Source organism: Kalmanozyma brasiliensis, assembly GCF_000497045.1.
Source record: "Kalmanozyma brasiliensis GHG001 unplaced genomic scaffold PSEUBRA_SCAF14, whole genome shotgun sequence".
NCBI lineage: Eukaryota > Fungi > Basidiomycota > Ustilaginomycetes > Ustilaginales > Kalmanozyma > Kalmanozyma brasiliensis.
The window spans coordinates 172,776-197,284 of NW_015961953.1; the positions used below are offsets into that span (position 1 = coordinate 172,776).

At 57.1% G+C, this 24,509-nt stretch overlaps 13 protein-coding genes across 13 annotated transcripts; 7 read left to right on the forward strand and 6 right to left on the reverse strand.

The window, feature by feature from the left end:
* Nucleotides 1–118: 118 nt before the first annotated feature.
* Nucleotides 119–2,812, reverse strand: PSEUBRA_001507 (THO complex, subunit THOC1; the record flags this gene model as incomplete). Its single annotated transcript, XM_059464659.1, has 1 exon — nucleotides 119–2,812. The coding sequence occupies one exon, from the start codon at nucleotides 2,810–2,812 to the stop codon at nucleotides 119–121; it is 2,694 nt and encodes an 897-aa protein (XP_059320830.1).
* Nucleotides 2,813–3,067: 255 nt separating this feature from the next.
* Nucleotides 3,068–3,863, forward strand: PSEUBRA_001508 (RNA recognition motif domain protein; the record flags this gene model as incomplete). Its single annotated transcript, XM_016434754.2, has 4 exons — nucleotides 3,068–3,140; nucleotides 3,230–3,358; nucleotides 3,434–3,570; nucleotides 3,660–3,863. 4 exons carry the CDS (start codon nucleotides 3,068–3,070, stop codon nucleotides 3,861–3,863), a joined length of 543 nt encoding a protein of 180 aa, XP_016293796.2.
* Nucleotides 3,864–4,487: 624 nt separating this feature from the next.
* On the forward strand, nucleotides 4,488–5,666 carry PSEUBRA_001509 (26S proteasome, regulatory subunit Rpn7; the record flags this gene model as incomplete). Its single annotated transcript, XM_059464661.1, has 1 exon — nucleotides 4,488–5,666. The coding sequence occupies one exon, from the start codon at nucleotides 4,488–4,490 to the stop codon at nucleotides 5,664–5,666; it is 1,179 nt and encodes a 392-aa protein (XP_059321164.1).
* A 141-nt stretch (nucleotides 5,667–5,807) lies between these two features.
* On the reverse strand, nucleotides 5,808–6,484 carry PSEUBRA_001510 (Phosphoribosyltransferase domain protein; the record flags this gene model as incomplete). Its single annotated transcript, XM_016434745.1, has 2 exons — nucleotides 5,808–6,376; nucleotides 6,451–6,484. The coding sequence occupies 2 exons, from the start codon at nucleotides 6,482–6,484 to the stop codon at nucleotides 5,808–5,810; spliced, it is 603 nt and encodes a 200-aa protein (XP_016293797.1).
* A 610-nt stretch (nucleotides 6,485–7,094) lies between these two features.
* On the forward strand, nucleotides 7,095–7,421 carry PSEUBRA_001511 (uncharacterized protein; the record flags this gene model as incomplete). The annotated part of the gene is made up of 1 exon (XM_016434723.1): nucleotides 7,095–7,421. One exon carries the CDS (start codon nucleotides 7,095–7,097, stop codon nucleotides 7,419–7,421), a length of 327 nt encoding a protein of 108 aa, XP_016293798.1.
* Nucleotides 7,422–7,788: 367 nt separating this feature from the next.
* PSEUBRA_001512 (uncharacterized protein) lies at nucleotides 7,789–9,139 on the reverse strand (the record flags this gene model as incomplete). The annotated part of the gene is made up of 4 exons (XM_016434742.1): nucleotides 7,789–8,609; nucleotides 8,692–8,745; nucleotides 8,874–8,977; nucleotides 9,060–9,139. The coding sequence occupies 4 exons, from the start codon at nucleotides 9,137–9,139 to the stop codon at nucleotides 7,789–7,791; spliced, it is 1,059 nt and encodes a 352-aa protein (XP_016293799.1).
* Nucleotides 9,140–10,098: 959 nt separating this feature from the next.
* On the forward strand, nucleotides 10,099–10,792 carry PSEUBRA_001513 (Shr3 amino acid permease chaperone; the record flags this gene model as incomplete). The annotated part of the gene is made up of 2 exons (XM_016434727.1): nucleotides 10,099–10,147; nucleotides 10,230–10,792. 2 exons carry the CDS (start codon nucleotides 10,099–10,101, stop codon nucleotides 10,790–10,792), a joined length of 612 nt encoding a protein of 203 aa, XP_016293800.1.
* Nucleotides 10,793–10,918: 126 nt separating this feature from the next.
* Nucleotides 10,919–11,851, reverse strand: PSEUBRA_001514 (uncharacterized protein; the record flags this gene model as incomplete). The annotated part of the gene is made up of 1 exon (XM_059464662.1): nucleotides 10,919–11,851. The coding sequence occupies one exon, from the start codon at nucleotides 11,849–11,851 to the stop codon at nucleotides 10,919–10,921; it is 933 nt and encodes a 310-aa protein (XP_059321165.1).
* Nucleotides 11,852–12,063: 212 nt separating this feature from the next.
* PSEUBRA_001515 (Ubiquitin-conjugating enzyme, E2) lies at nucleotides 12,064–12,876 on the reverse strand (the record flags this gene model as incomplete). Its single annotated transcript, XM_016434750.1, has 4 exons — nucleotides 12,064–12,124; nucleotides 12,270–12,513; nucleotides 12,664–12,762; nucleotides 12,867–12,876. 4 exons carry the CDS (start codon nucleotides 12,874–12,876, stop codon nucleotides 12,064–12,066), a joined length of 414 nt encoding a protein of 137 aa, XP_016293801.1.
* Nucleotides 12,877–14,914: 2,038 nt separating this feature from the next.
* PSEUBRA_001516 (uncharacterized protein) lies at nucleotides 14,915–18,259 on the forward strand (the record flags this gene model as incomplete). Its single annotated transcript, XM_016434760.1, has 2 exons — nucleotides 14,915–14,947; nucleotides 15,068–18,259. The coding sequence occupies 2 exons, from the start codon at nucleotides 14,915–14,917 to the stop codon at nucleotides 18,257–18,259; spliced, it is 3,225 nt and encodes a 1,074-aa protein (XP_016293802.1).
* A 1,233-nt stretch (nucleotides 18,260–19,492) lies between these two features.
* Nucleotides 19,493–21,650, forward strand: PSEUBRA_001517 (Sodium/solute symporter; the record flags this gene model as incomplete). The annotated part of the gene is made up of 2 exons (XM_059464663.1): nucleotides 19,493–19,695; nucleotides 19,793–21,650. 2 exons carry the CDS (start codon nucleotides 19,493–19,495, stop codon nucleotides 21,648–21,650), a joined length of 2,061 nt encoding a protein of 686 aa, XP_059320831.1.
* Nucleotides 21,651–22,195: 545 nt separating this feature from the next.
* PSEUBRA_001518 (DnaJ) lies at nucleotides 22,196–23,248 on the forward strand (the record flags this gene model as incomplete). Its single annotated transcript, XM_016434772.1, has 1 exon — nucleotides 22,196–23,248. The coding sequence occupies one exon, from the start codon at nucleotides 22,196–22,198 to the stop codon at nucleotides 23,246–23,248; it is 1,053 nt and encodes a 350-aa protein (XP_016293804.1).
* A 199-nt stretch (nucleotides 23,249–23,447) lies between these two features.
* Nucleotides 23,448–23,884, reverse strand: PSEUBRA_001519 (uncharacterized protein; the record flags this gene model as incomplete). Its single annotated transcript, XM_016434776.1, has 2 exons — nucleotides 23,448–23,772; nucleotides 23,853–23,884. 2 exons carry the CDS (start codon nucleotides 23,882–23,884, stop codon nucleotides 23,448–23,450), a joined length of 357 nt encoding a protein of 118 aa, XP_016293805.1.
* Between the last annotated feature and the right edge of the window lie 625 nt (nucleotides 23,885–24,509).

Sequence of the window (24,509 nt, forward strand, 5' to 3'; positions counted from 1 at the left end):
ATCATCAAGGTTTGGAGTCGCTATACATGGTCTCATAGATCTTATGTCGCCTCCTTCGTTTCGACGCTCAACAGACGAGCAGCAATGCCCGAGCTTGCAGGGACACCATGATGCATTTCTAGGACGTAGCTTCCGACATCTCCACGTCTTGTTCCTGAACTGCAGATGTCTCCGGCCCTGAAGTGGGATCGGCTTCTGCTGCTTGCCCTTCTTCCATAACGTCTGATCCTCCTGCTGCCGCCTCCGTTAGGGTGACCCCGTCTTCTGGCTGTGATGCCTCCGCTGTTGGCACGGCAGGGATCGCAATCGGGATGTCAGAGGCATCTTTGGCTGCCTGGCTGTCGCCTGCTTTTGTTGTTTCCTCGGTAGCCTGAGTGTCCGGCTCTGCCTGCGCAGGAATGGCGGTCGCTGGCGCTCCATCCTGTACGCTTTCGAGTGTAGCTTGTGGTGCATCAGCGTCTGCTGCCTCAGTAGCGGCTTGTTGAGAACCACCATCTGCAGCCCTTCCAGCCCCTTCCTCGCTCTTTGCGGCACTCTCGTCGGCCGTGGGCGGTGCCGGCACAGGCACTGCCTTTGGCTTCGGCTGTGGGTTGCGCTCCTCCTCCATCACCTTCAGCAATCCCTCGATATCCTCGGGTCGACTAAGCCTGCCAAATAGGTGCAAGTTGTCCCGACTGGCAACCCGTAACGCCCTCCATGCCAGGCTCTGCATCGTCTCGATGATCGCCTGTGCCCGCTCATCATTGTCCAGCTTGTTCCGCTCGTCATTGCCGAGCTTTGCCTCTGGTAGCGTCGAATCGATGCCGAGCTGCTTCTTTCGCATGTCGAGCTTCATCTTTTCGCGTTGAATCGACTTGTTGTAGTGCTCCAAGCTGGGCACGGCAGGAAAGATCTCGAGCTCCTCCAGTCCGTCGGTCGGAACGGTGACGTACTCGCCCATCTCGTTCTCCTCTCGTCTTGTACCTGGGACCGGTGGTTTCAGTCCATCTTGCCACAGCTCTGAGAGGGCTGCTGTGCCGAGCTTGTGCGGATACGGTTCGGGTTTGCGCAGCAGCGAGGCTCGAGCTGACGCGAATTGGGCAATCTGCTCCGGCGACAGCGGCGGCTTCTCGATCGAGGGACAAGATTCCGTCTTCCATCGAATCCAGTTGGTTTCGCGCTTGAGCACCTCCAGCACCGATTCGAGGAACAGCCGTCCATCCGGCTGAATCTCGCGGATCAGTGCCTGGATCTCCCTCCATGTGGATCGAATCCAGCGCTCGTCCGCATCCTCGAGGGTGAAGAGCGCTTGCAGGGCCTTGTTCTTCCACTCCTTCCAGCTCTCCTTGGCCGTTGGTGTGAAGGAGAGGAGATACTGAAACAGGACAAAGTACTGCACCAGGATGTGCTTGCGAAAGGATGTGTCGCGGATCTCGTACTCGAACAGCTTGCGTCCCGTGAGGTATGTAGGGAAGAAGTGGCCGCTTTCGGTGGCCGCCGCCTCTGCTTCTGCTGAGCCTGTTGTCTCTTCCATATCTTCGTCTGCGTCGGTACCATTTGTTCTGACACCGTCCAAAATGTCAGGTCGCAGTCTCTTAGAAGCAGGTCCGTCGTCCTTGTTGCCTATCAACCTGCCTGCGATGTAGCCGGTGTTTGTCGTGCCGTTCTCGAGTCGCCTCTTGCTGGACGATGGCGTGACGCTTCCGGACGCTGTTTGCGACGCTGTGCCCGTGTTACCGCTGAGTTTGGCCTCCTCAGCGCTTGCTGCACCTGCGAGCTCCTTCTCGCGTTTTGTCACGGCGCCAAACAGCTTGAGGATCTTTGCCGTGCTGATTCTCAGCTCGGCCATCGCGCCCTTGGCTCCGTCGGGAGCTGGATCGTCGTCCGAGTCGAGACGATCTGCCTCTCCAGCTTCGACAGGTGTAGCACTCCTCGTTGACGGTCGTGATGAATCCTGTGCGCCCATGAGGAGAGGTGGATTGGCAAAGAAGCGCTGCACCTTCCAGAAGAGCTCGTAGAAGTCGTAGTCGACCTTGAAGATCTGGTCCCTCTCATCAGCGTCAGCGCCGTCGCCGACCTCGTCTTCGGCGTCCTCCGTCCTTTCCTCGATGTGCGTTTTGTTCTCGACATTGAAGTCGCCGCGCAGGTTGACACCGCTCCTCTCGCCGAGAGGGAACACCTTGGCGAGCAGACTGAGAATACGACCGGCAAAGACCGTGTCTTCTTGCGAAGGCTTGGACAGTCTCTTGAGGAGCTCGTTGCATGTTCGAAGCAGAACAGGGCCTTTCCCCCTGCCTGGGTGGAGCCCAATGGTGAGAGGCTTGACTCGCGACTCTGTATACCCAAAGATCCGTGAGCAGGTCGGAATGGGCTGCGCCTCGATCAGCTCTTCGATCAAAGACAGAGGCAAGAGCGGGTCAATGAGATCGAGGAGCGAGAGGACGAGGCTGACGTCGAGTCGATCAAATGAGGATGCAAGCTGGCTCTGAAGGGTTCCATCGTCGATGTTGTCCCCTGGGGTTGCTCGCAAGCCTGATGAATCGTCGAGGACAACTTTGCGGAGCTCGTTGTTGCTGAGCTCCAAGCAAAGATTGCGCAGTCGTACTTCCAGGCTATCTTTGTCTGCCGTCGAAAGATTGCTGACTATACCGAAAGCTTCTCTGACATCTTGCGTGTCCGCTATCGGCTTGAGGGCATCGCGGACCTGAGTGAATGGAAGAAGATGCTGCTGAGAATTCGCCCGCCGCAAGTCGGAAAGTGTCGCGAGCAAGGAGGGTATGAGCTCGGACAAGCACTGGCGAAGTGCGTCCGCAGCTGCTACAGATTGGCTCATGCCGAGATGCTGATGCGAACCGAGGCTAGCTGGACGTGATGATGGCTTGAGCCAAGACCACAACCTTTGAGAAGAAGGATGGTAAACGCGAAGAAAGTCTCGGAACGCGGCTCAATTTTGCGGAGACTGCTCCACTTGCACAAGCCAGCCAAAACCTCAACTTGCTTCTTGCGCTCCTCGTCCTCGTCAAGCAACACATTCACCACGCGCGGTTCTACGACCGGACAGACCTGCTCATCATCCTACCAAGACGCCATGTCGGAAGCAGAAGTCAAGATGGAGGACGACAGAGCAGCTGACCTCGTTGATGATGTCGACATGGATGATGGTAAGTCCTCTAGCTTGATAGGCCCCGCGCGGCGCATCCTTTCCTGACAGGCTTTCTTCCTCCTCGCTCTCCTCTTTGCACGATCATAGACCCGAACGTCAAGCGTCGAGGAAGAGGCTTCGACCCACGCGATCACGGACCCGCATCCGAAGGCGTCAAGACAGGCCGCTTCGATACATTAGACGGGACAGCAGAGAGCAGCGATCGTGCGGCCAAATGTGAGCAGCCTCGATACACACCCTTCTTCATGCGGCACATTCGCTGACTTTCCCACAACATAATGATATGCACAGCGGTCGAAGGATGGGTCATCGTCGTGACCAACATTCATGAAGAGGCAACAGAAGAAGACGTTCAGGACAAGTTTCTTGACTTTGGCCTTGTCAAGCGATGCGACCTCAATCTTGATAGACGAACAGGATATGTGAAGGTGAGCTCATACAGCCAGTGTCTCCTCTCGGCCCCAGACGACTGTAAGCTAATCAAATATCTCTTCATCACGCTGCCGTGCTCGATCAGGGATATGCTCTACTAGAGTTCGCAGAGAGGGCCGAAGCGCAGGAAGCGATCGAGGCCTGCAACGATGGTCTTACACTACTGGACCAGGAGCTGAAGGCCGACTTTGCATTCGTCCATCCACCGGCTGGGGCTGCTGCAGGCCGAGGTACGGGATCAAGAAGAGGCAATGCCAACAGAGACCGCAGTCGCAGTCCAGGCAGGTGAATCACCGACCCCCTTTCGAGCTCCAACACCCTCTTCTAGATGCTATACAACCGCGCCTTCTTGTCATTCATTTGTACTTGTACTTGACTCCGCAATCCACGCCATCGATGCTTTTTGCGATCCACTGCCACAGTCGGCAATGGACAAGGTTGATTCTGAGCAGCAGCAAAATCCACTACCACAAAATGGGAGTTCAAATTCAGGCCACAAATTGCTGGTCGCAGATGATGCTCGAAGACAGCTCTGGTGTTTCTGTTCTTCGTCCTCCGTCCTACTGATTCCACTGCAGAGCCAATGCAAGTAATGTCTTCCCTGTTGACTTCGATGGCGATGTCGGAGAGTCGTTGGGCAGCTTCTACGAGAATGTGGCCAGTTGCTGCTGGCAAAGGTGTCAAAGCTGGGAGAAGCCTGATTATGTAAGCATGTGATCGCCCGCGAAATCCAGCTTTGAACCTCCACCGCGTCTTGGGCCGCGCAGCTCGAGCCAACCAACACCTTCGACTTTCCACCCATCCTTCGCACCTCAACACCGCGACTCATCATCACAAGCGACTGCTCAGAACCCTCACAGCACCAGCACATCCATACTCAATCGAAGCACCTCTACACATCACAGCCGCCAGCATGGACGAGGAGACAGTTCAGCCCATCCCCAACCTCAAGCTACAGCAGCACCTCTTCCTGCTTGCGCACCACTCGAAGCAACGTGCCTCATCCGAAGTGCAGGCCTCGCAACAGGCGCTGCTCGAGGGCATCGAAAAGGATGAGATGGCACCATACTACCAGCTCATCCTGAGCGATAATACGCTGAAAGGCCTGCTGAAGGAGGACAAGTCGCTGATCAAGCGGCTCGAGGCGAAGAACCAGGAGGAGCTGCAGAAGCTCGACCAAAAGCAGAAGGAGGTGGAGGAGAACGAGGGTGAGATGGAGATCAATGGTGTATTGCGTCAGAGGGCGGCGTATTACGCAAAGATCGGCGACAAGGAGAAGGCGTTGGAGGCGCACAACTTGGCTGTATCGAAGGGGGCTGGGTTGGGGTCGAAGCTCGATCTGACGTTGACCAAGGTGCGCATCGGGCTGTTCTTCGGTGACACGGATGTGACGACGACATCGATTGCGGAGGCAAAGAAGCTGGTCGAGGAGGGAGGCGATTGGGAGCGCCGCAATCGATTGAAGGTGTACGAAGGTCTTCACCTGCTCTCCATCCGGGACTTCAAGGCGGGTGGCCAGCTTTTCCTCGACGCGCTCAGCACCTTCACCGCCACCGAGCTCATCGACTACAACGACTTTATCACGCTCACCGTGCTCGCCAACGCGCTAGTGCTCAAGCGCACCGATCTCAAGAAGAAGATCATCGACTCGCCAGAAGTGTTGCAGGTGATCGACGAGATCCCGCACCTGCGCAGTTTCGTTACCAGCCTGTACGCGTGCGAGTACGGCAACTTCTTCCGCGCCCTCGCCGACGTCGAGCAGGCCCACATCCTCACCTCCCGCGCACTTCACCAGCACGCCCGATACTACGTCCGCGAGATGCGCATCATCGCCTACTCCCAGCTCCTCGAGAGCTACCAGTCGTTGTCCATCGACAACATGGCTACTGCATTTGGCGTATCGGGCGACTTTATCGACAGCGAATTGTCGAGGTTCATCTCGTCAGGTCGCTTGCCTGCGGTGATCGACAAGGTTCATGGCATCGTCGAGACCCGCAGACCGGATCACAAGAATGCCCAGTACACAAAGATCATCAAGGAGGGCGATGTGTTGCTCAACTCGTTGCAAAAGCTGTCACGAACCGCCTTGTAGTCTCTCGGACTGCCAAGACGCCAATACCAGATGATTTGACATCGACAGACTTGTGACTCGAGACAGTGTTCGCATCTGCTGCTGTCTGGCAATGGAAGGTCTAAATTAAAACGTTGTTGAAATGAATCTAGCCGTGCTGTTCTAGTCGACCTCGACAAGGTGGTACGAAGGAGCATCCAACTGATCCGCGCCCTTCAAGAAGGGAATCGCCACCACAAATACGTACTCGACGACCTGGCTTCCGCACTTCTTGACGAGCTCTCCAGCCGCCTTGGCGCTTCCACCGGTCGCAATGAGATCATCGATGACCAACACCCTTGATCCGGGGGCCAATGCGTCCTGTTGCATCTCAAACACGTCTTCTCCGTACTCCTTCATGTAGCTCGCTTGCACGCAGGCGCCGGGGAGCTTGCCGACCTTGCGAACGGGAACGAAACCGCAGCCGAGACGCTGGGCGAGGATGGGGCCGAGGAGGAAGCCGCGCGCGTCCAGACCGACGACTGCATCGATCTTGCGGTTGCCGTACGACACCGCACCGGGTTCCAGCGGTGTTGCAGGGACGGGAGAAGAATCGGAGAGGGTAGGGATGGTGTGCGTGAACACGTGCGAGACAATGTTGGTGATCAGCAGCTCGAACGCGAGAGGATCCCGGAGGACAGGGAGGATGTCACAGAACCGAATGCCCTTTTTAGGGTAGTCGTCGTAGAAGCCTGTGCGCAGCAAAGGAAATCGAGTTAGCACAGGAAGCAAAGCCGCCGAAGTGACGATAAGGCAGGGTACGCACGGAAAAGAGACTTGAGATGAGCAACGTCCGACATATTGGCAGGTACAGAGATGGTGTACAGAGATGGTGTTGGTCTCGAAAGCCTTCAGGGAAACTTTTCTTCTTCGAGATAAGATTCGTTTGGCCGGCAAAACTGGCGGTTCATCAAAAGCAAACGTGCGCAGGGATTTTTGCAGCTTGTTAGAGCTTCGTGACTCTGGCCAGGGTTGTGGGAAGCAGACCCTGCATCCTGCACGAGCGACAACAGCAAGACGCCCAAGATCAGCACTCTTGAGATGAGCTCCACATTCAGCTGACGGCAAGCACATGTACGTGAGCGTAAAAACTTACAGCGCGCACGACGGGGGGTGATGTGAGCCCGGCACGCCGTTCCCAAGGCAAAGGATCCCATCCCGGCGGGTCGCAGCTGAAGGGCATAAGCGCGTCGATCCCGGTGGAGGTGTGTTTTGGTGCTCCGCGCTTATATGCGCGTGCCAAGGGTCTGGTCGGCATTCGACCTTCTTGCCATCCCACCATCTCGATCTCCCCCACTGCAGGTTTGATCCTTTCTCCATCCCCACCACCGAGCCCCCTGGAAGTCAATCAACCCCAACGCGGCAAGCACGGCCCCCTAAGCTTAACGCCATCCAAATCACAGCTGCTCCATGTCGATCCTATACCTCTCCTCGCGCGCGGCGCTGCGCCAACCAGCAGGCATCGTCTTTCTCCACCCGTCCGAACGAGTCTCACGCTCCGAGCTGGACCGGCGGGATCGATGCTACCGCGCAGCGCGGGAGGCCGAATACGCCCGTTCCTGGGCCGAAGATGCAACGCTCGTGGGCACCGTCATCTACACCACCGACGGGCGCACCGCGAGCGATCGCAGCAGCAACCGCAGCACCCGCTCCAGGAGGGGCCGCACCAGCGTCGCCCGCAAACTAGGCAAGAGACTCCGGTTGAAGAAGCTGAAGGATCTGTTCAGTCATGCGTAGCAAACCGCCTCGCCAAGAAGGAGGCTCGAATGAGTCTGGTCGGTCCATTCACGAAAAAAACGGTCCAGACTCGCATAGCTTCCCCACCCACTTCGTCGTTTCGTACTCGCATTCGCATCCTCGCATCTCGTTCATCTCTCGTTCCTCGCTGTATCGTCGTTCTTTCCAAATGTTATGGGCTCATCCACTTCAATGGCCGTCATGCACAAGCTCGAGTCGAGATCTCAGATGGGTGAGAATTTGAGACGTGCGCATCCTAATTACAGAGTGTGGTATCAGAAGGAAAGGGGGAAGCATTAAGCCTAATTGCACCGCCATTCGGCGAATGGACGAACGCATGGCAGCCAGCAAGCCACATCGTGACAGCTCAAGGGATGGGAACAGGCTCTCCGTGCTCGTCCCTAACGACCACCACCTCGACATCAGCGCGCTCGCCATTGTCCATGAACGTGACGCTGGTCATATCGATCGGGTCGGTCCTGACACCGCGCTTCTCCATAAAGCTCCTGCCCAAGATCACGGGGAAGTAGCTGTCTTCAGCCAGCATCACGGTGCACGGCACGGCCTTGCTTCCCACCTGCACCGGCCACTTGCCGAGGTTGGTGATACCGTTGAACCCGTAGGTGCCCGGGGTGGTGTCTTTGGGGATGAAGCCGTGGTTGAGCGCAAAGCTGCGGCTCACGTACACGTGACGGTAGCCCGACTTGAGCATCATGGGTACGTCCTGGATGGGACCGATGCTGCCCTTGAGCAGTCGAACGCCGAGCTGCGCGTGGAACTCCTGGAAGGCCACCTTGTGCGAAGGGACCGATGAGACGGTCTGGTTGGTCTTGCGCGTCTTGGACGTGTGGGTGGAGACAGCGTCGTCGTGGGTCGCCTTGGCTGCGGGAGGCTCGGGAACAGAGGGCTTGCTGTAGCCAGGCGCGGCGGTGGGCTCGCGAGGAGGCGGGTACATGATCGAATCGCGGCCTCCGGCAGTGACGCCGCCGGCGTCGTTGTAGTCGTCCGCCGAGGGAACGTGGGGTGCGGAGACGCGGTGAATGCTGACCGCGCCGCTCTTGCCACGGCCGGGAGTGCGGTGCACCAGGGTCGAGTCGTCGACAACGGGCACGTTGGGGCCGTCATTGGCACCGTCGGTCGAGTGAGCGTCGTTGCCGTGTGTGGGGATCTCGGGGGATTCGAGGTAGACTGTGTCGGTCAGAGAGGTAGATGAGCTGTCAGCGAGCTGTGCTTTGGCGAGGAGACCATCGTTTGACTGCATGGTACTTACGGTCAGCCTCCTTTGCGTTGCCGAATCGTTCAAGGAAGATCTCGAAGTCGTCCGCTGTATGGAATCAAGTCGATTGGATTTGTGTTTGGGGTGATGGAGTATATGTAGGAAGGTTTCCTGGGTCAGCTTCAATCTCTCCCTGAAGCTCTCAAGAGCGCTGCATCGACGATGGAATGACTTACAGTCCTCGAGGGTGTAGCTCTGGCCAGACCAGCCGTACTTGATCACGAGTGGGATGCCATCGCCAAGGTGGAGTCGGATCTTCTTTGCGGCACGAGTCTTGAGGCTGTTGGTGGCAGAAAGCGAAGAGAAGGATCAATACCTTGCACCTGTAGCAGATCAATCCTAGCTTGGTGATTTGGGCTTACCTCTCGAGCGAGTCGTCCGACTTGAGACGCAGCGCAAAGCTGGGGAGCGAGCCGGCGTGAAAGTTGAGGATAGGAGCCATGATGATGATAAACAAGCGAACGTGTCGATCAGGTCGATGTCGTTCTGCTTCTTGGTATAGATGATGGTAGGTTGAAGAAGGTCGACGATGTCAAAGACAATAGAAAGGTCGGATCGGCGAAGGGGCTTGTGCGGATGGGCGAGTGGATGACCACGGAGCACAGTCGCCGGCAGCTGTCTTTGCTGCTGCAGATCTGCAGGCCGGATTGGAAGCGCAGCCAGCGTCATGACGCATAAGAGCGGCACGACGCCAGTCTTTTTCCAAAGAAAAAGGTCCAGACGCCCTCGACACTGGCCTTGTACGCTTGGAGTTTCCAACGCTGACAGGCGAGGTAAGGATCGACCAAATTTGGCTTGACCTTCTGCATTTGGGCTTTTCTATTTCAAGACACTCAAAGCCTCCACCACGCCGCTCGGGATGGACTTCCATACTGCTGCTCAAAGGCGACATGGAAACCAAGATCCTTCTTAGCTTGGCTCGCCTCGGCTCGGAGGGTCCTTCTGCAAACAAACACAGCCTCCTCCCTGAATCAGTATAGTGGTTGTCCATAGGTGCAAGTGCATAGTGCATCCCAAGTTCCAACGTGTTCATGACCGAGCAGCCGATTCTGCCATTGTTAGGCCGCGTTTCGACCGTCGGTGTGCGCTCAGACCAGCCTGGACAAGTCGAGTTTCACGTTGCAGTCCCTTCGCATGAGGACGCGGCTCCACAGCGCCTTTTGCTGAAAAATGCGGATCCAGAAAGGCAAGCAAAGCTGCGCCAGTTTCCGAACATGATTGCCGGCGAACAACCTTCCGTTCGCAGGCAGCACGTCGTGGATCACGACCTCATCCATACTTTTTTGTTGGGTCCACGACCTTCACGACAACGGCGGCAGCTCGACGACGGTCGATGCTCTGATCTTTGACTCATAGACACGGTTTCGTTTGCGTCAGAAGGCTCGGTATAATTCGCCCACCATGGGGTTGCGCACGGGTCTCATCATTGGGACAACCTCCTTTCTGCTGGGTAAGTCTCCAATGCGGGTGCTATTGAATGATCACGTAGAAGGCGATGCTGACGGACATCCATCTTGCATCGTATCGCACAGGCACGCTCGCCATGCACTGGACCGCCGATCATCTCATCCTCTGGCAATCACCCGTCACGTACGACTCGGTCGTGACCGCATACACCTACTACCAGGACACCATGGTCGACATGCCACTCGTCTTCCAAAGGCTTTTGCACGGTTCCGGCACGCTAGTAGCGCTGCTCATCATCTCCAAGGCACTCGGTGGTCGTGAGAGCAACTGGCTCTTTGACGGTGCCTCGCTCTTCCTCTTTGGCGCTGCTGGACTCGTCTACTACCACAAGATCGTGCCCAGTCTGGCAACGCTACCGCCAAAAGCTCCTTCGCCAGGATCCGCCGCTGTCGATGCAAGAGACGCCGTGTTTGCTCCCTTGAGAGAGATCGCAACCTCGCATACTGTCCTCGCAGTCGCCCTCGTCGGTGTCATCATCTTGCAAAGCGGGCAGTACTACAGCGAACGTCTGGAGGAACGCGAGCGCATCGAGGAAGACGAGGCTCGCATTCGAAGACGACAACGTCGACGCGAGCAGGAAGAGAAGCGCAAGGATCAAGTGCAATCCGCCACCCCGTCTCAATCCTAGACATTCGCTGTACGGTTTCCTGCTGCGGCCGCCGCCTCGGCACATGTCACTCACATACAGTTCGCAGACTCAGCTCTTGCTATTCAAAAGGGAATTCGATTTGCATAAGTCTATATCGCAAGCACGCTAGGCGGAGAGCCTGTTGGGCACGGCGACGTTGGCCATGATCATGTTGAACGCCTCCGATGCCTTGGCCCGGGGCTGAGAAGTCGACACCAGATGAGCCAGCTTGTTTCTCTCATGCGCTCCAATCTGATTCCAGTGCTGTAGGACGTACGTCAGTCTTTTTTCGAAAAGCTCCGGAGTCTTGAGGCTGAACGACTCGAACAGCTCGGTGATACAGTTGGCGGGAGTGATTTGGCGATCAATTGCCTCGCCCGCTAGATTGCGCAGAGTGTGCAAGCGGAACTTGCGAGCAGCTCGATAGACCGACTTGGGACTGGGCAAGACGTTGAACGAGGCCGCTTGAGTAGCAGAAGCGGACCGCACAGCTGTCGTCGTCGGAGCGGGTCCCTCTCCGTGCTCACTTGGTTGCGGAGTGACATCTACATACGTGTCGATGCTCGCGTCATCTGCATCGGTGACGTCTTCGAGTTCCGTGTCGGACGTGGTGCTGCTCAGAGGCGCAAATTCGATGTGACCGGTCTGCAGGTAAACCAGGATGGCGCGCATCGTGACAAAGGCGATCTGCGTGACAGGAAAGTACAGAATGCTCTCTGTCACGGCTTGTGTCATGGCTTGCAACGCCGGCGAAGGGCGAGCTAAGGTGAGTACTTGGCGCTGTGGTGCTGAGCTCGAGGGAGGATGGTGACGAAGAGCTTCGACGGCTTCGTCAAGGGTGCGAAAACCAGTGTTGGTCACGAGGTCGGCCAAGTGAACTGCCCCATTGGCGCGCAGAACGGATAAGTCGGCATACAGGCGCACATAGGAGACACCGGAGCCAGGATTCTTGACCACAAAGCAGGCGTTGCCCCAGATTCCCGTCGTCGTGCTCGCAGAGATGGCTTGAAGCAGACTTTCGATCGACACCGTCGGGGCGGCGTGAGGTGCTTGCGACATGGTGCTACTGGATGTGGAGAGAGTCTGCAGATGGCAAGGTGGATAAAGGGTCCAAGGGATCTATCAGTGGCGAATCGACTCCAAAAGTGTCCTGGAGGAGAAAGGGAGAGATCGAGTTGCAAGGGAGTGGAAGCCTTTAAGCAGGAAGAGTGTGCTGAGTTTTGCGCAGGAATGACATTGGGTGGCTTTCTATGTACAGGTTGTCTTCAAGGCTAGTACGCTGCGCCTTCTGCGGGTTGCGGGAGCTTGCGATTAGCGGGCGAGGCCATTTCTCTGCGCAAGAACAAAGGAAGCAAAGTCGCGGCGTCAGTGATGTGATCATAGAGAGGGAGAACAATCGGCGCAGAAGGTGCCGCGCCAGACTCGGCCGCGCGTGGTGGGACTGCGCAGATGAAATGAAATCCGGGCATGCACTCACCTTCGCAAAGAGAGGAGGATGGTTTCGAGTGTGCTCTCACGCGACCAGTTGGAAAAAATGGGCAAAGCATTGTAGTCGATGCGGCCGTCGGATTTGACGCAGGGAAGGTTGATCTTGGTGAGGAATTTGACCTCGGGGGGCTGGTCTGGATAGCTTGCGCCGCAGTGGATGCTGAGCGAGTAGATGCGGTTCTGATAGACCGAGTGGCCTGGTCCGATGATGGTTGCGTTCCAATTGGACATCACTGTTGTGACGACACGTAGGTTGATGCAGAAGGGGAGAGAGGTGCAAGGATTTATCGTTAGCGTCTGGCGCCTAAACTGCTACGCCTGGTTGGCGTCTCGTGGCTGATCAGAGCTCAGAGTCGAGGGCGCCTAGCGCAATATGAACGTACTGAGGTCGCTGCCGTCATCTAGACCGTAGGAGCAGCTTCCATCGCCGATCCCCTTTTCGCCCTTCTCGAGCTCCTCGAGGAGGCGGAAGTTACGTGGCACTGCGAGACACGATAACAGGAAGATCAGAAAGGAGGAGAACAATGTCGGAAGGGAGTCAGTCGGAACAATCTCTTGATGGAGGAAGGCCTCTGCGCCGACGTACCCTTTGCCATGATTGAAATGTGTCGTGTATGCGGCTGAGACGAGGTGGTCTGAAGTTGCTGTTGCGTTCGAGACTGCGTTTATATCGGCCACGCCCAGGACTTTGATCGATGAGACTGCCAGGCAAGCGGACTCGTACGAAGCGACGATTCCAAAGCAAAGCTGCCAAGAGAGTGCAGGTGGGTGCGGCGTGGAATGATGATGATCAGGAAAGTGTATATCAAGTGTGAAGTGAATTGTGATTGGCGTCATGCAAGTGCCGAAAGGTGAGTGCTCGTGCGCGGTCGAAATGATGATGGATCGGATCACACGATCGGGCTGACGGCGTGAATTTCGCCGTCTCAGGTGCGGCTATCAAAATAGATGCAGTCCGTTGCCTTCCTGAACATCACACACAAACCGATCCTTTCGGCGAGGCCGTCGCAGGCTGACACACATGCGGTCGTCTTGTTGATCACGGATGCGATCAAGCAAGCATGGAGAGCTGCACCTCCATTCCGCGTCGCCACTGCTCCTTGAGCGTCAAGCGCGAAGCTGTGGCAAGGCATCTATGCGGTTGTGAGGCTTGAGTCTGCCATCACGGTCCTCACGTCGAGAAGAGCCGAGGATGCCGGCGCAATCAGCTCGAACAGTACTTGCCTTTGGCTTTCACGTCCAACAGACAGTCACGATGACTTCGTTGTAGCTCACTTGGCGATCGTTGACAGGCTGGTGAAAGATGATGACAGCTTTCTCGTCACGGCTCAATCGGTTGACATGATGGCTTGAAGTCAGTCACATAAACGCGCGACTGGCCAATATGAATCAGACGAGCACGCTCTACAAGCAACGCATGGGGGCGGTTCAGTCTGCATTCGACGGCGTCGGAGCGTGCCGTTAAGTTAGCGCGCCGTCCGCATCCGCCTCTTCTGTGATTGACCCCGGATCTACCGAAAGAAGGCGGCTCGCTTCAAGACCCTGCCTGTCTCGTGCCTGAACTTGCGTGGGAAACAGACGCGCTCTTCTTTTTAAGGTTGGGTGAGCGTAGTTTTTACCGTGACACGGGACTGGTCCCGCATGACAGGGTGCAGCCGAGAGCGGTGTTGGAAGATGGCCAATTCATAGAACCTCTTCGTGCTTCCTCTCAGCGACGGATGTCGGAGTGTTGATGTACTGGCTCGCTTTTCAATCAGCGCTCGACCGTTCGTCCCCGCCTGATGAGAGCTCCGTGGCCTCGTTGGTTCGTGCAGCTAGCCGCTCGTAGAGCCCATTGGCTTCTCCCTTCAGCCTGGCCCGGTCACCGCAACGAACGGCGCTGTCGCCCGGACACATTTTCGCGCAGTGTATGTGACTGTGACTGTGTGACTGACCGCTCCGTCACAGAAGGTATCTGTGAGGCAGCGAGCACAGAGCAAGGGACAAGCCGACAAGGCCTGAGCGACGCCGTCCACACATTCAATGGTCACGGCTTGGCTACGGCTTGGCCGAGCGCAGCGTGAGAAAGTCAGGCGGATGTGGCGAGCCCGTGCTGACAAGCATTGCGATGCTCGGGCTTTCATGCGGCAGCAGCTCTGCCACAAGCTGGGCGGGGACCTTCCGCTTCGAGAACAAGCTGTGGCTGCGCAGGGTCCTGAAGGCTTTGTCTCAGTGTTTTGTGACCGTCGGATTAGCCGAAAGGGTCCAAAGTGTGCGCAGAAGAGGAAGAAAAGCCAACACCCTTTGTAACTCCGAAGCCAGCTTCATGCTTCCCTCTTCCCGTTCGCGGTACCGTCTGATTCAGCTTCCTCGGCCAACACGGCTGAGCTCCGACTTGAGCTGCGCTGACCCGAGCTGAGCTGCTTCGAGCACAGCGGTCAAGCTGTATGGGCTCTTCGTGTGACGGCGCTTCAAGCACTGCCAGGTCGAAAGGTGTATATATAATCCAGCTCCTCGGCAGGCTGTCGGTCAGCCGTCCTCTCCCTCGCGCCTCGTCTCCTTGCGACCAGCCTCGACCTCCATCCCAGGCCGCTCGACAGAGTCCACTTTTCTCCCCTCGACGAGAGCCAGTGCTGCTCGGCCAATCTTCTCATCATGGTGACCGCGACCACAGAGAAGGTGACGCAGGTAAGTACCGCCCGAACTCTTGCACCGCCCTCTCCTTCGTGTCAGTGAGCTGTTGGTTGTCGTCGCTACCAGGTCAAAGTGTCTGACTGCGTTCTCTCTTCTCTCCCTCTCCACTCACAGATCAAGTCCTACGTCCAGGACAAGGTCCACCAGACCTCCGATGCCGCCGGTGTTACGGCAGCAGAGACGCGCAAGAAGGCGCAGGTGACGCTCAAGCAGGCACAGCAAAAGACGTCGTCGGTCGCTACCACGTCCCACGAATCACTGCAAATGCTCATTGACCAGCTCAACCGAAGCAGAATCGTCACCGATGTCAAGCTGCTGGGGCAGGCCCCCAACCTCCTCGTCTCCGGTCTTACCGGCGGTGGTTTGGACGACCGCAAGCTGCTCCTCGAACAGGTCGTCACCTTGCTCGCGAGCATGCCCGTCTCTTCCAACATCAGCAAGAAGCTTTCGGATGCCCTCATTAGCGTTGTTTGGGGCGACTTGCCCCACCCCGCCGTCTCCTTCCTCGGCCCCGAGCATCGCTTCCGACGTGCCGATGGCTCGGACAACAACATCTTGAACCCTAAGCTCGGCGCTTCGTATCAGCCCTACTCGCGCAACGTCCAGCGCAAACATCCTCTGATGGTCAACATGCCCGACCCTGGTACCGTCTACGACCTCCTCCTGGCACGAGACACCTTCGAGCCCCACCCCACTGGCATCAGCTCGCTCCTCTTCAATTTTGCCAACATCATCATTCACGACATCTTCTCCACCACGCGAAAGCCGGAAGAGCACTCGGCCTACAATGAGCACTCCTCGTACCTCGACCTGCAGGTAGTCTACGGCGCCAACCTCGAGGAGCAGCAGCGTGTGCGCTCGGGTACGCTCGGTCTGCTCAAGCCCGACGCCATCGGCGACTGGCGACTCGCCATGATGCCACCGGCGACGGCCGCGCTCGGTGTGCTGTTCAGTCGCAACCACAACTTGATCGCCAAGCGTCTTTACGAGGTGAACGAGAACCACCGTTTCGATGACCTCGAGGGCGAAGCCCTCGATGACGAGCTGTTCGGCATGGCCCGCCTCATCAACTGCGGCTGTTTCCTTCACATCATCCTGCGCGACTACATCCCGGTCATTCTCAACAGCAACGATTCCGAGTGGTACGTCAACCCCGTGGAAATGATCAAGGGCATCGGCGGACCCAACAGTCTCGAGCGCGGCGTCGGTAACTCGGTCGCTGCTGAGTTCTCTGTCCTCTACCGCTGGCACGCGGCAGTGTCGCAGAATGACGAAAAGTGGATGAACGACTTCCTCGAAGCGCGGTTCCCGGGCAAGAGACCTGAGGAGGTCGGTCCGATGGAGTTCGTCCAGGCTGCCGCCTCGCTTAAGGCGACCTTCATGGATGTCGATCCGAGCGAGTGGAACCTCCACGACTGGCAGAGGGACAACCAGGGCAAGTTCGACGACGCCATTTTGGCCTCCGTCATCAAGGATGCCGTTTCGGACGTCGCTGCAGCCTTCCGGGCTCGTGGTCATCCGAGCTGGTTCCGTCCCATCGAGATTCTCGGCATGATCTCGGCTCGTAAGGACTGGGCTCTGTGCACCATGAACGAGTTCCGACACTTTTTGGGCCTCAAGACCTACTCGTCCTTCAGCGAGTGGAACCCGGACCCCAAGATCAGCAAAGCTGCGGAAATGCTCTACGGCGACATTGACAACCTCGAGCTCTACCCGGGTCTCATGGCCGAAGAGACCAAGCCCAGCATTCCCGGCAGTGGTCTTTGCCCCGGCTACACCATCTCTCGTGGCATTCTCAGCGATGCCGCCGCTCTGACCCGCGGCGACCGCTTCTTCACGAACGACTTCTCCACTTCGAACCTAACCAGCGCTGGGTACGAATACTGCAGCGAGCCTCAGCCCGGCTCGCACGGCCTCGTTGGTAAGCTCATCATGTCGAACCTGCCCGGTCAGTTTCCCTACAACTCGATCTACGCGCTCTTTCCCTTCCGCATTCCGGAGAGGACTGCTGCCATGCTCAAGGAGAAGCGCGTTTTGGAGCACTATGACACCTCGTACCCGGCTCCTGCTCGTCGCTGGTTCGCTATCGAGTCGTACTCGGCAAGCAAGGATATCCTCGAAGACAGCCGATACTTTGTCGCGCTGCCGCCCATGGCCTACGATGAAAGCCTCATGGTCTCGGCGCTTCAATCGGTCACGCGTTGGCGCGACGAGGTGTACGACTTCTTTGCCGTCAACACTGAGAAAGCAATGGCGGAGCGCGCCATCGACTACACGCCCTCTGGTCGTGAGAGGATCGTCGACTTGCTCGAGGTGGTCAGCACCGTCTCGGCTAAATTCATCTCGACGCTGTTCGGACTGCCTACGCCCGGAAGCCATGGCCTGCACCTCGGCATGGCCCCCGAAGACCTCTACAACACGCTCGCCAAGCCGCTCGCGTACGCCATGTACGGCTCGTTCGACTTCCAGGGTCATCAGACTTGGCGTCTAGAAGAAGAGGCCGAGACATGCACGCGTCGACTCAAGAACCTCATCTGGGCTCGTCTTCACACGGTGGAAGGCATCCTGTCGCCCGTCTTCTCGCTCGTGCAGGGCATCTCGAACGTCATTGGCGGTCCCGGCAACATTGCCGCCAACGAGATGGCCAAGCAGTTCTACCACGCGCTCTTTGCCTCTGGCAAGAGCAACGATGAGCTCGTCAAGGACTGCCTGCACATGATGATCTCGGTCACAGCAACGCAGTCGCTCGTCCTCATGCAGACGTTCAAGTGGCTCTTCCGAGAGGAGAACGCCGAGCACCTTTCTGCCATGTACCAGCTGGCGCAGAGGAACGACCCATCCTCGAACGCCGAGTTGCGCAACCGCATCATGGAGGCCTACCGTCTCAGCAGCATCACGCCCCCGCAAGCCAAGTTTGCGCTCCAGGCGATTGCTTTGCCGGACATGGATGGCAACAGGGTGCACGTGCAGGTCGGTGACGGTGTCTACATTTCGCCCTCAGCGCTCTACCGCGATCCCCAGCTGTCTCACGATCCGGAACGCTTCGACCCTAGCAGCAAGAAGCCAGTCCGTCTCGGTCTCGGCGACACCCCCACACAGACGATCTCCGAGGTCGCTCTTCCTGCCATGGCCAAGCAATTCTTCAAGCACGCCGCCTTGCGCATGGCTCCTGCAGGTGCACCTCCCATTGTCACCGACGTTGGCCCCACGCCCGACCAGAAGCTACCCTACTTTATCAGCAATGACGGCAGCGAGTATCCCGTGCCCATCAACACTTCCATGCACGTCATCTACCAGGCTCGCTGAGGGAGTTGATCTCTCCGCTCCACCTTGTCGTTGTCGTTCGACGCTATTCTGTCCGCCAAATTCCCCGCATGTCTCTCACGATCCTTGTCTCATCAGGTGTCGCTCGTCTCGTCTGGTCACCGCTCTTGTATGTCTCGTCCCCCCATTTTCATGCAACCAGTCTTCTTCCCGCACATTGCCATGCTTGAAGTCATGGCCAAAAGTTCGCGACGTGAAAGAGAGGGTCCCGCACTTCTATGTTGGCGCCACGCGGGACTGTCGCTGACATCCAGGTGCTGTAGCCACTTTGACCCGCTTTCATCAATTCCCTGATAAGAAGGAGTCGCCACACTCAAGCTGTTCTTGGCAATTTGATGTACCACTGACAGCTGACAGACAATTGGCAGTATTGAACGTCCGACGATCGCTGCATCGGATCGTGTGAACATGCCAAGTAAGCTTCCCGAAGTTGACAGGTCGCGCTTATCTGCAACGCGTCTGGGTGGAAGCTCGCGCATTTTCACGAGGTGAAGCAAACTCGGCCGTTGTTTCGTACTTCTTATCTTTGCGCTCGCGCAGCTGCGCAGAAGCGCCTCTCTTGCAGCATCTGCCGAAAGCTTGTTACAGTTAGGCGCACATCTTCGATATGAATGTTCACTGTGCAAAGATCCGTCCTCAGAATCCGCCATCCTGCTCACAAGGCAAGGCTGCAGTTCACTCCGCCTCGCGATAACACACTTCCCGTGTTTGTCGGGGAAAAGGCGCTTATCCTCGCGCGATATTTGACAGCTAGGGCCAGGATGCTGGAACCCGCGAGCATTCTGCCAAGCATCAGTCTTTGAGTCAGGAGTTGATGTGCCTTCTGAAAGCTTCATCGAGCAGTCTGATGGCTTCTCCATTCATGCATTCAAGGTCGAGCGGGGACGGGTCAAGGCGAAGATGCCGAGTCTCACGAGGCATGTGGGCTTCAACTGATAAGGGTTCGCAGATAACAAAGTCTGTATGACCTCGGCTAAGTCGATGTGCATATTGAAGCGCTCACGTCTCTCCTTTCCTTCCGACCCGTCCCCTTCAGCCCTTTCATTGAGCGAATGAACGGGGGCACAACTAGATCAGATGGGCATAAGCCTGCGTCGATACAGAGATGCTTCATCTGAAGTCGAAGGACGTATAAAGCAGCAGCGACTTCCTTCTACTCGCTTTACTTCCACCCCGTACTCCACCACAACGACATTCCCTGACATCTCCACCACAATGGTCGCTTCAACCAGAGTGCTCCCAGAAGGGGCTGGCTGGGCCGTTGTGTGCGGTCTCGGCTTCTTCTTTGCTGCGTTCATGATCGTGCTTTCGTTCGTTCAACAACGCTACACCAACCGCGATATCAAGGACACTGACGAATTCGCCTCAGCCTCACGCTCGGTCAAGCCAGGCCTAGTAGCTGCAGGTATTTGCTCTGCGTACGTCGACAGGCGGTCCAAGCTCCTGCATGCGTTTTTAATGTACACGTCGACTTACGCCAATTTCCATTCTCGTCTCTCCCTCTCCTCCTCACAGCTGGACATGGTCTTCCACTCTTCTTCAATCAACGGCAGTAACATACAAGCTAGGAATCTCGGGAGGCTACTGGTACGCCGGCGGGGCAACTATTCAGATCCTCCTTTGCTCCATCATGGCCTGTATGATCAAGCTGAATGCCCCCTTTTGCAGCACCTTCTTGGAGGTCTTGAGGGTCCGATGGGGCAAATTGCATCATTGCGTTCTCTTGTTCTTCGCTCTGGCCACCAACCTGCTCGTCTCTTCCCAGCTGGTCGTGGGCGGCTCAGCCGTGGCCACCACACTGACTGGAATTCCCACACTGGCCGCCATCTGGCTCATCCCCATGGGTGTTGCCTGCTACGTTCTGGTCGGCGGAATGCGCGCCACTCTCCTCGCCGACTACACCCACACGGTCGGCCTTCTCATCATCATCTTCTACTTCTTCTTCAAGGTCTGGGTCACCTCGCCAGAGATCGGCAGCGTCTCTGCCATGGTCGAACTTCTTCAAAAGTCGAACGATATCCACGGCAACGCTTCCGGTACTCCTCTCACCTTCCGTTCGCTCGATGGGCTGGTGTTCGGGGTCATAAACGTGATCGGAAATTTAGGCACTGTCTTCTGCGATCAGAGCTATCACCAGCGGTCTATCGCCTCTAACCCCGCTACAGCAGCTCGCGCATTTTTGCTAGGTGGCTCGGCGTGGTTTGCGATCCCCTTCCTGTTCTCCATGACCATGGGTCTCAGCGCCAGGGGTCTTCTGTACTCTGGCAACCCTCTCATGCCAGCTTTGTCGGCTGCGGATGTCAACGCGGGTCTCGCTGCTCCAGCTTCCGGTGTCGCCCTGGCAGGAAAGGGGGGTGCCGTCGCGGTGCTCATCATCCTCTTCCTTGCCGTCACTTCCGCTTCATCAGCTCAGCAGGTTGCCGTCGCCTCGGTGCTGACCTTCGACGTCTACAAGCCCTACGTCCGACCTCAGGCAAGCAAGCGCGAAATTTTCATCATGAGCCACGCCGGTGTCGTAATTTGGGCCATCGTCATGGCTCTCTTTGGCACGATTTTCCACTACGTCGGCATCTCACTCGGCTGGCTTTACCTCGCGCAGGGCATCATCATCTCTCCAGCCGTAGTGCCAATCTTCTGCGGGCTCTGCTTCAAGCGCACCAACAAGATGGCCTGTCTGGTCGGCATGGCGGTGGGTCTCGTCTCAGGTGTCGTTGTCTGGCTCGTGACGGCCGCTACGCTCGAGGGCGAAGTGACGGTTGCCAGTACCGGAAAGGACTACCCGACTCTGGCTGGCAATTGCGTCTCCCTGTTTGTGTCCGGCATCATCACAATGGCCGGCACCTTGCTTCGACCCGAGACGGAGGACCACTTTGTGCTCACGCGTGCCATTAACGCGCCTGAAGAAGTCGTCGAGCGTATGAACGCTCAGTCCCGACGCGAGTCTACCGGCTCTCCCGCTCCTGGCTCGCCTGAGGCAGAAAAGACCGAGTTCGACTCCGAGAAGAAGGCGCCTGCCCCTACCGCTCTGCCTTACACCATCGAAACGGTCGACTACGTCAAAGCCGCCGGTCTGGACGCCGACGAGCTTCGCAAGACCATGCGCTTCACCAGCTGGGTCAGCGTCGTCGCCTCCATCTCGCTCTGTGTCATTATCCCCGCCTGCCTTGCTTCCCGTAAGACCTGGGATGCGACCGGTCTCGCGGCGTACATCTGGATTGGCTTCGTGTGGCTGATCTGGACTTCCTTGGCCGTTGGTGTCTTGCCTGTTTGGGAGTCGAGACACGAGCTTGCTGCTATTCTCCGTGGTATCGGCAAGGATCTGACTGGCAAGAGTGGGAAGTACCAAGACGATGCATCCACCACCTCGTCCTAGATCTCCCACTCACAATCTCTTAACAACGTCGACCCAGATGTAATTCGTCTTTACAATCTCCGACCCGCTTGTACGTCACAAATGTCACCGAGTCAAAACATGACCATCGATTGAATGTGAGCTGAGTAGAAAGGATGCGACTCAAGCTCCCTGTATGATGCGGAGGTGGTGAAAAGAGCCCGCGGATCCAGACGCCGCTCAGGCCTTGACACCATGAGGTTTTGGTCCCGAACTGCTGAGCGCGTCTTTGAGCGATTTTGGCTAGTCTCCCGAAGGGAGCCGAAATTTCGATGCCCGCAGGGTCCAATTGAGCACCAACACTTCAACCTTATCTTCACATGCATCCCGCACTTAGCCTTCTGCTTCCACCACCAACAACATCGATGCTTGCGGACTACCTGCCCTGAGGGCAGACAGTGTCTTCAGACGGAGCTTCAGCCAGCGCCTGTGACTCAAGATCACTGGACACCAGCACTCAGCATCGCAGCATTCCATCTCACAGCTCTCGACGCTACGCGAGCCGCACGGCTGGACCTTGCTCCACCATGAACCGCTTTCCGGACAATGACCCCTACGAGGTGCTCGGCCTCCCGCGCGGCTGCACGGCATACGACATCAAGACGGCCTACAAGAAGCTTGCCCTCAAGAACCATCCCGACCGAGCGCCAACAGCAGAGAAAGAGGCGGCCACTGCCCGCTTCAAGATCGTCGGAGAAGCATACGAGTTCCTTTCCGACGACCGCAAACGTCGGGAGTACGATGCCTTCCGTCCAGGACCTAGCGGAAGCTTCGCACCTGGTCCTGAGTACGAGGATGACGCAAGTCGCAAACACTTCGGTACGAGTCCGGACGGTGTTCCATTCAGCTTCATGTGGGAGTCGAGCGCGGATTCTGCGAGAAGAGCCCAAGCGGGTCGACGAGCGGGAAGGCCATTCGGCGCTGATGGTCACGATCCATTCGAGCTGTTCAACATGATGTTCAACAGGGAGTTCAGCTCGATGAAAGGAGGGGCAAGGAGCAACATGCAGGATCCTTTCGCCAGCATGGGTGGAGGACAGAGCATGGGCGGCAGCCTGTTCGGCGACAACGACCCTTTCTTTCAGAACCATCGCAGGATGGCCGACACCATGGGCTTCGGCTTCGGAGCACCATTCGCGCAGGATCGAGGACCACCTCCTCCGCCAATGGGCATGCAAGCAAACGGACCCTTCGGCATGGGCTTTGGCGGCCATAGTAGCAGTAGCAGCAGTACTACAACAACCTACGGAGGCTTCTCAGGCACGAGCGAAAGCACCACCACCCGCATCGTCAATGGACGCAAGGAGATCGTCACTCGCAAAGTCGACCAGCACGGCAACGAGACGATCCACACAGCTACCCCAGAGGGAAGCACTGTCCACGTCAATGGCGTTCAGCAAGCGCAGCATCCGCTGCTCGGCAATGCAGCACCACACGCTCCAACCGCTTTGCCAACTGTATCGAGGTACGCAAACACAGCCGGAACTGCCGACAACCCTATCGTGATCGATTCGGAATCCGCGCCTCCTACGCCGAGTACCTCACGACCGCCCTTTGGCTCCAACGTCTTCAACACGTAGTCAATCCCCAAACATCTTGACACCACCTCGTGCTCTCATCTGCTATCACTCTCTCGCATCCATCTGTAACACTACGACCAGTTCCAATCTCATTGCACTCACAGCTCGAACGACGGGGACAACACACACATCTGACGCACACGACACGTTTGCTGTTGATACATTTGAATTTCAGCTAAGGATCAAAGCGATGAGCGCTTTAGACCTCGATGCCTTTGTTCTTGAGCATCTGGCGTTCCTCCTCCTCGATCTGTTCGTCGATCTTGGCGCCGCGCGAGGGCTCGTTGCCGTTGGCACGGGCGGCGTCGGTGGGCTTCTCGTCGCGCTTGGCCTTCTCGCGCTCGGCCTCCTCCTTGGCCTCCTTGCCAGCCTGGGCGAGCTTGTTCTTGATCGACTTCTCGTCCTTGGCGTCAAGGGACTGGTGCGATTCGGGCTGGCCCTTCTCGTGGTCCTTGCGGTTGTCGTCGTGGTGCATGCCGACATCGGGGTTGGGGCCGGGCGCGTTGCGCTGGTCGCCGTCGGCGCTGCATGGAGGAAATGGTCGAATGAAGATTCTAGGTGAGTGGGTGTGCGAGGAGTAGGACGGGCAGGAGTTGCAACTTACGTGTGGGTCTCGTACTGGGATTGAGTCGACATGATGAATAAGATACTATGAAGTAGGTGCTGTTCTCAAAGAAGGTCAATAGGTGGGACAAGGGATGATTATATACCAAACCGGACTCTCTGCACGGGCTCCGGCCCAAATGCTCGGCAGCGTAATGCAGCAGGCTCCTGCCTAAGCTCTATTCTCTCGGCCTATGAAGAGAGACACGCTGCGGAACGTCTACTCAGCGGTGCATAGAGTGCGGCATGGCAGCGTCATTTTTAGCTACAACGGATCGACTCTCGCCAGAGGCAGAGAGCTACTGAAAATAGCAGTGCATCTCAGCAGCCGAGCGAGCGGAGAGCTGGCTGCCTCGGGAGAATACCAAACGAGCAAAGGCGGGCTTCGATCTGACCGGATCGTGTGAACAACGCTCTACCACCAGCAGGCTTCCGTGATTGGGTCTTGAAGACAATCGACTCACGCTTGCGTCATTACGCGCATCTGCCGGTGTGGAGGCTTGTATGATTTTTCCTAGTTGTTAGACCCGGGCCAAACAAGACTCTCGTTAGTCTCGATCTCACACTTCTGGAAAATCGCATCGAGCCTAAACCTGAGAAGAACTTGGTGAACTGACCGACCCTGAAAGGACACGTCGTGCAGTATCTTGGTGGACCC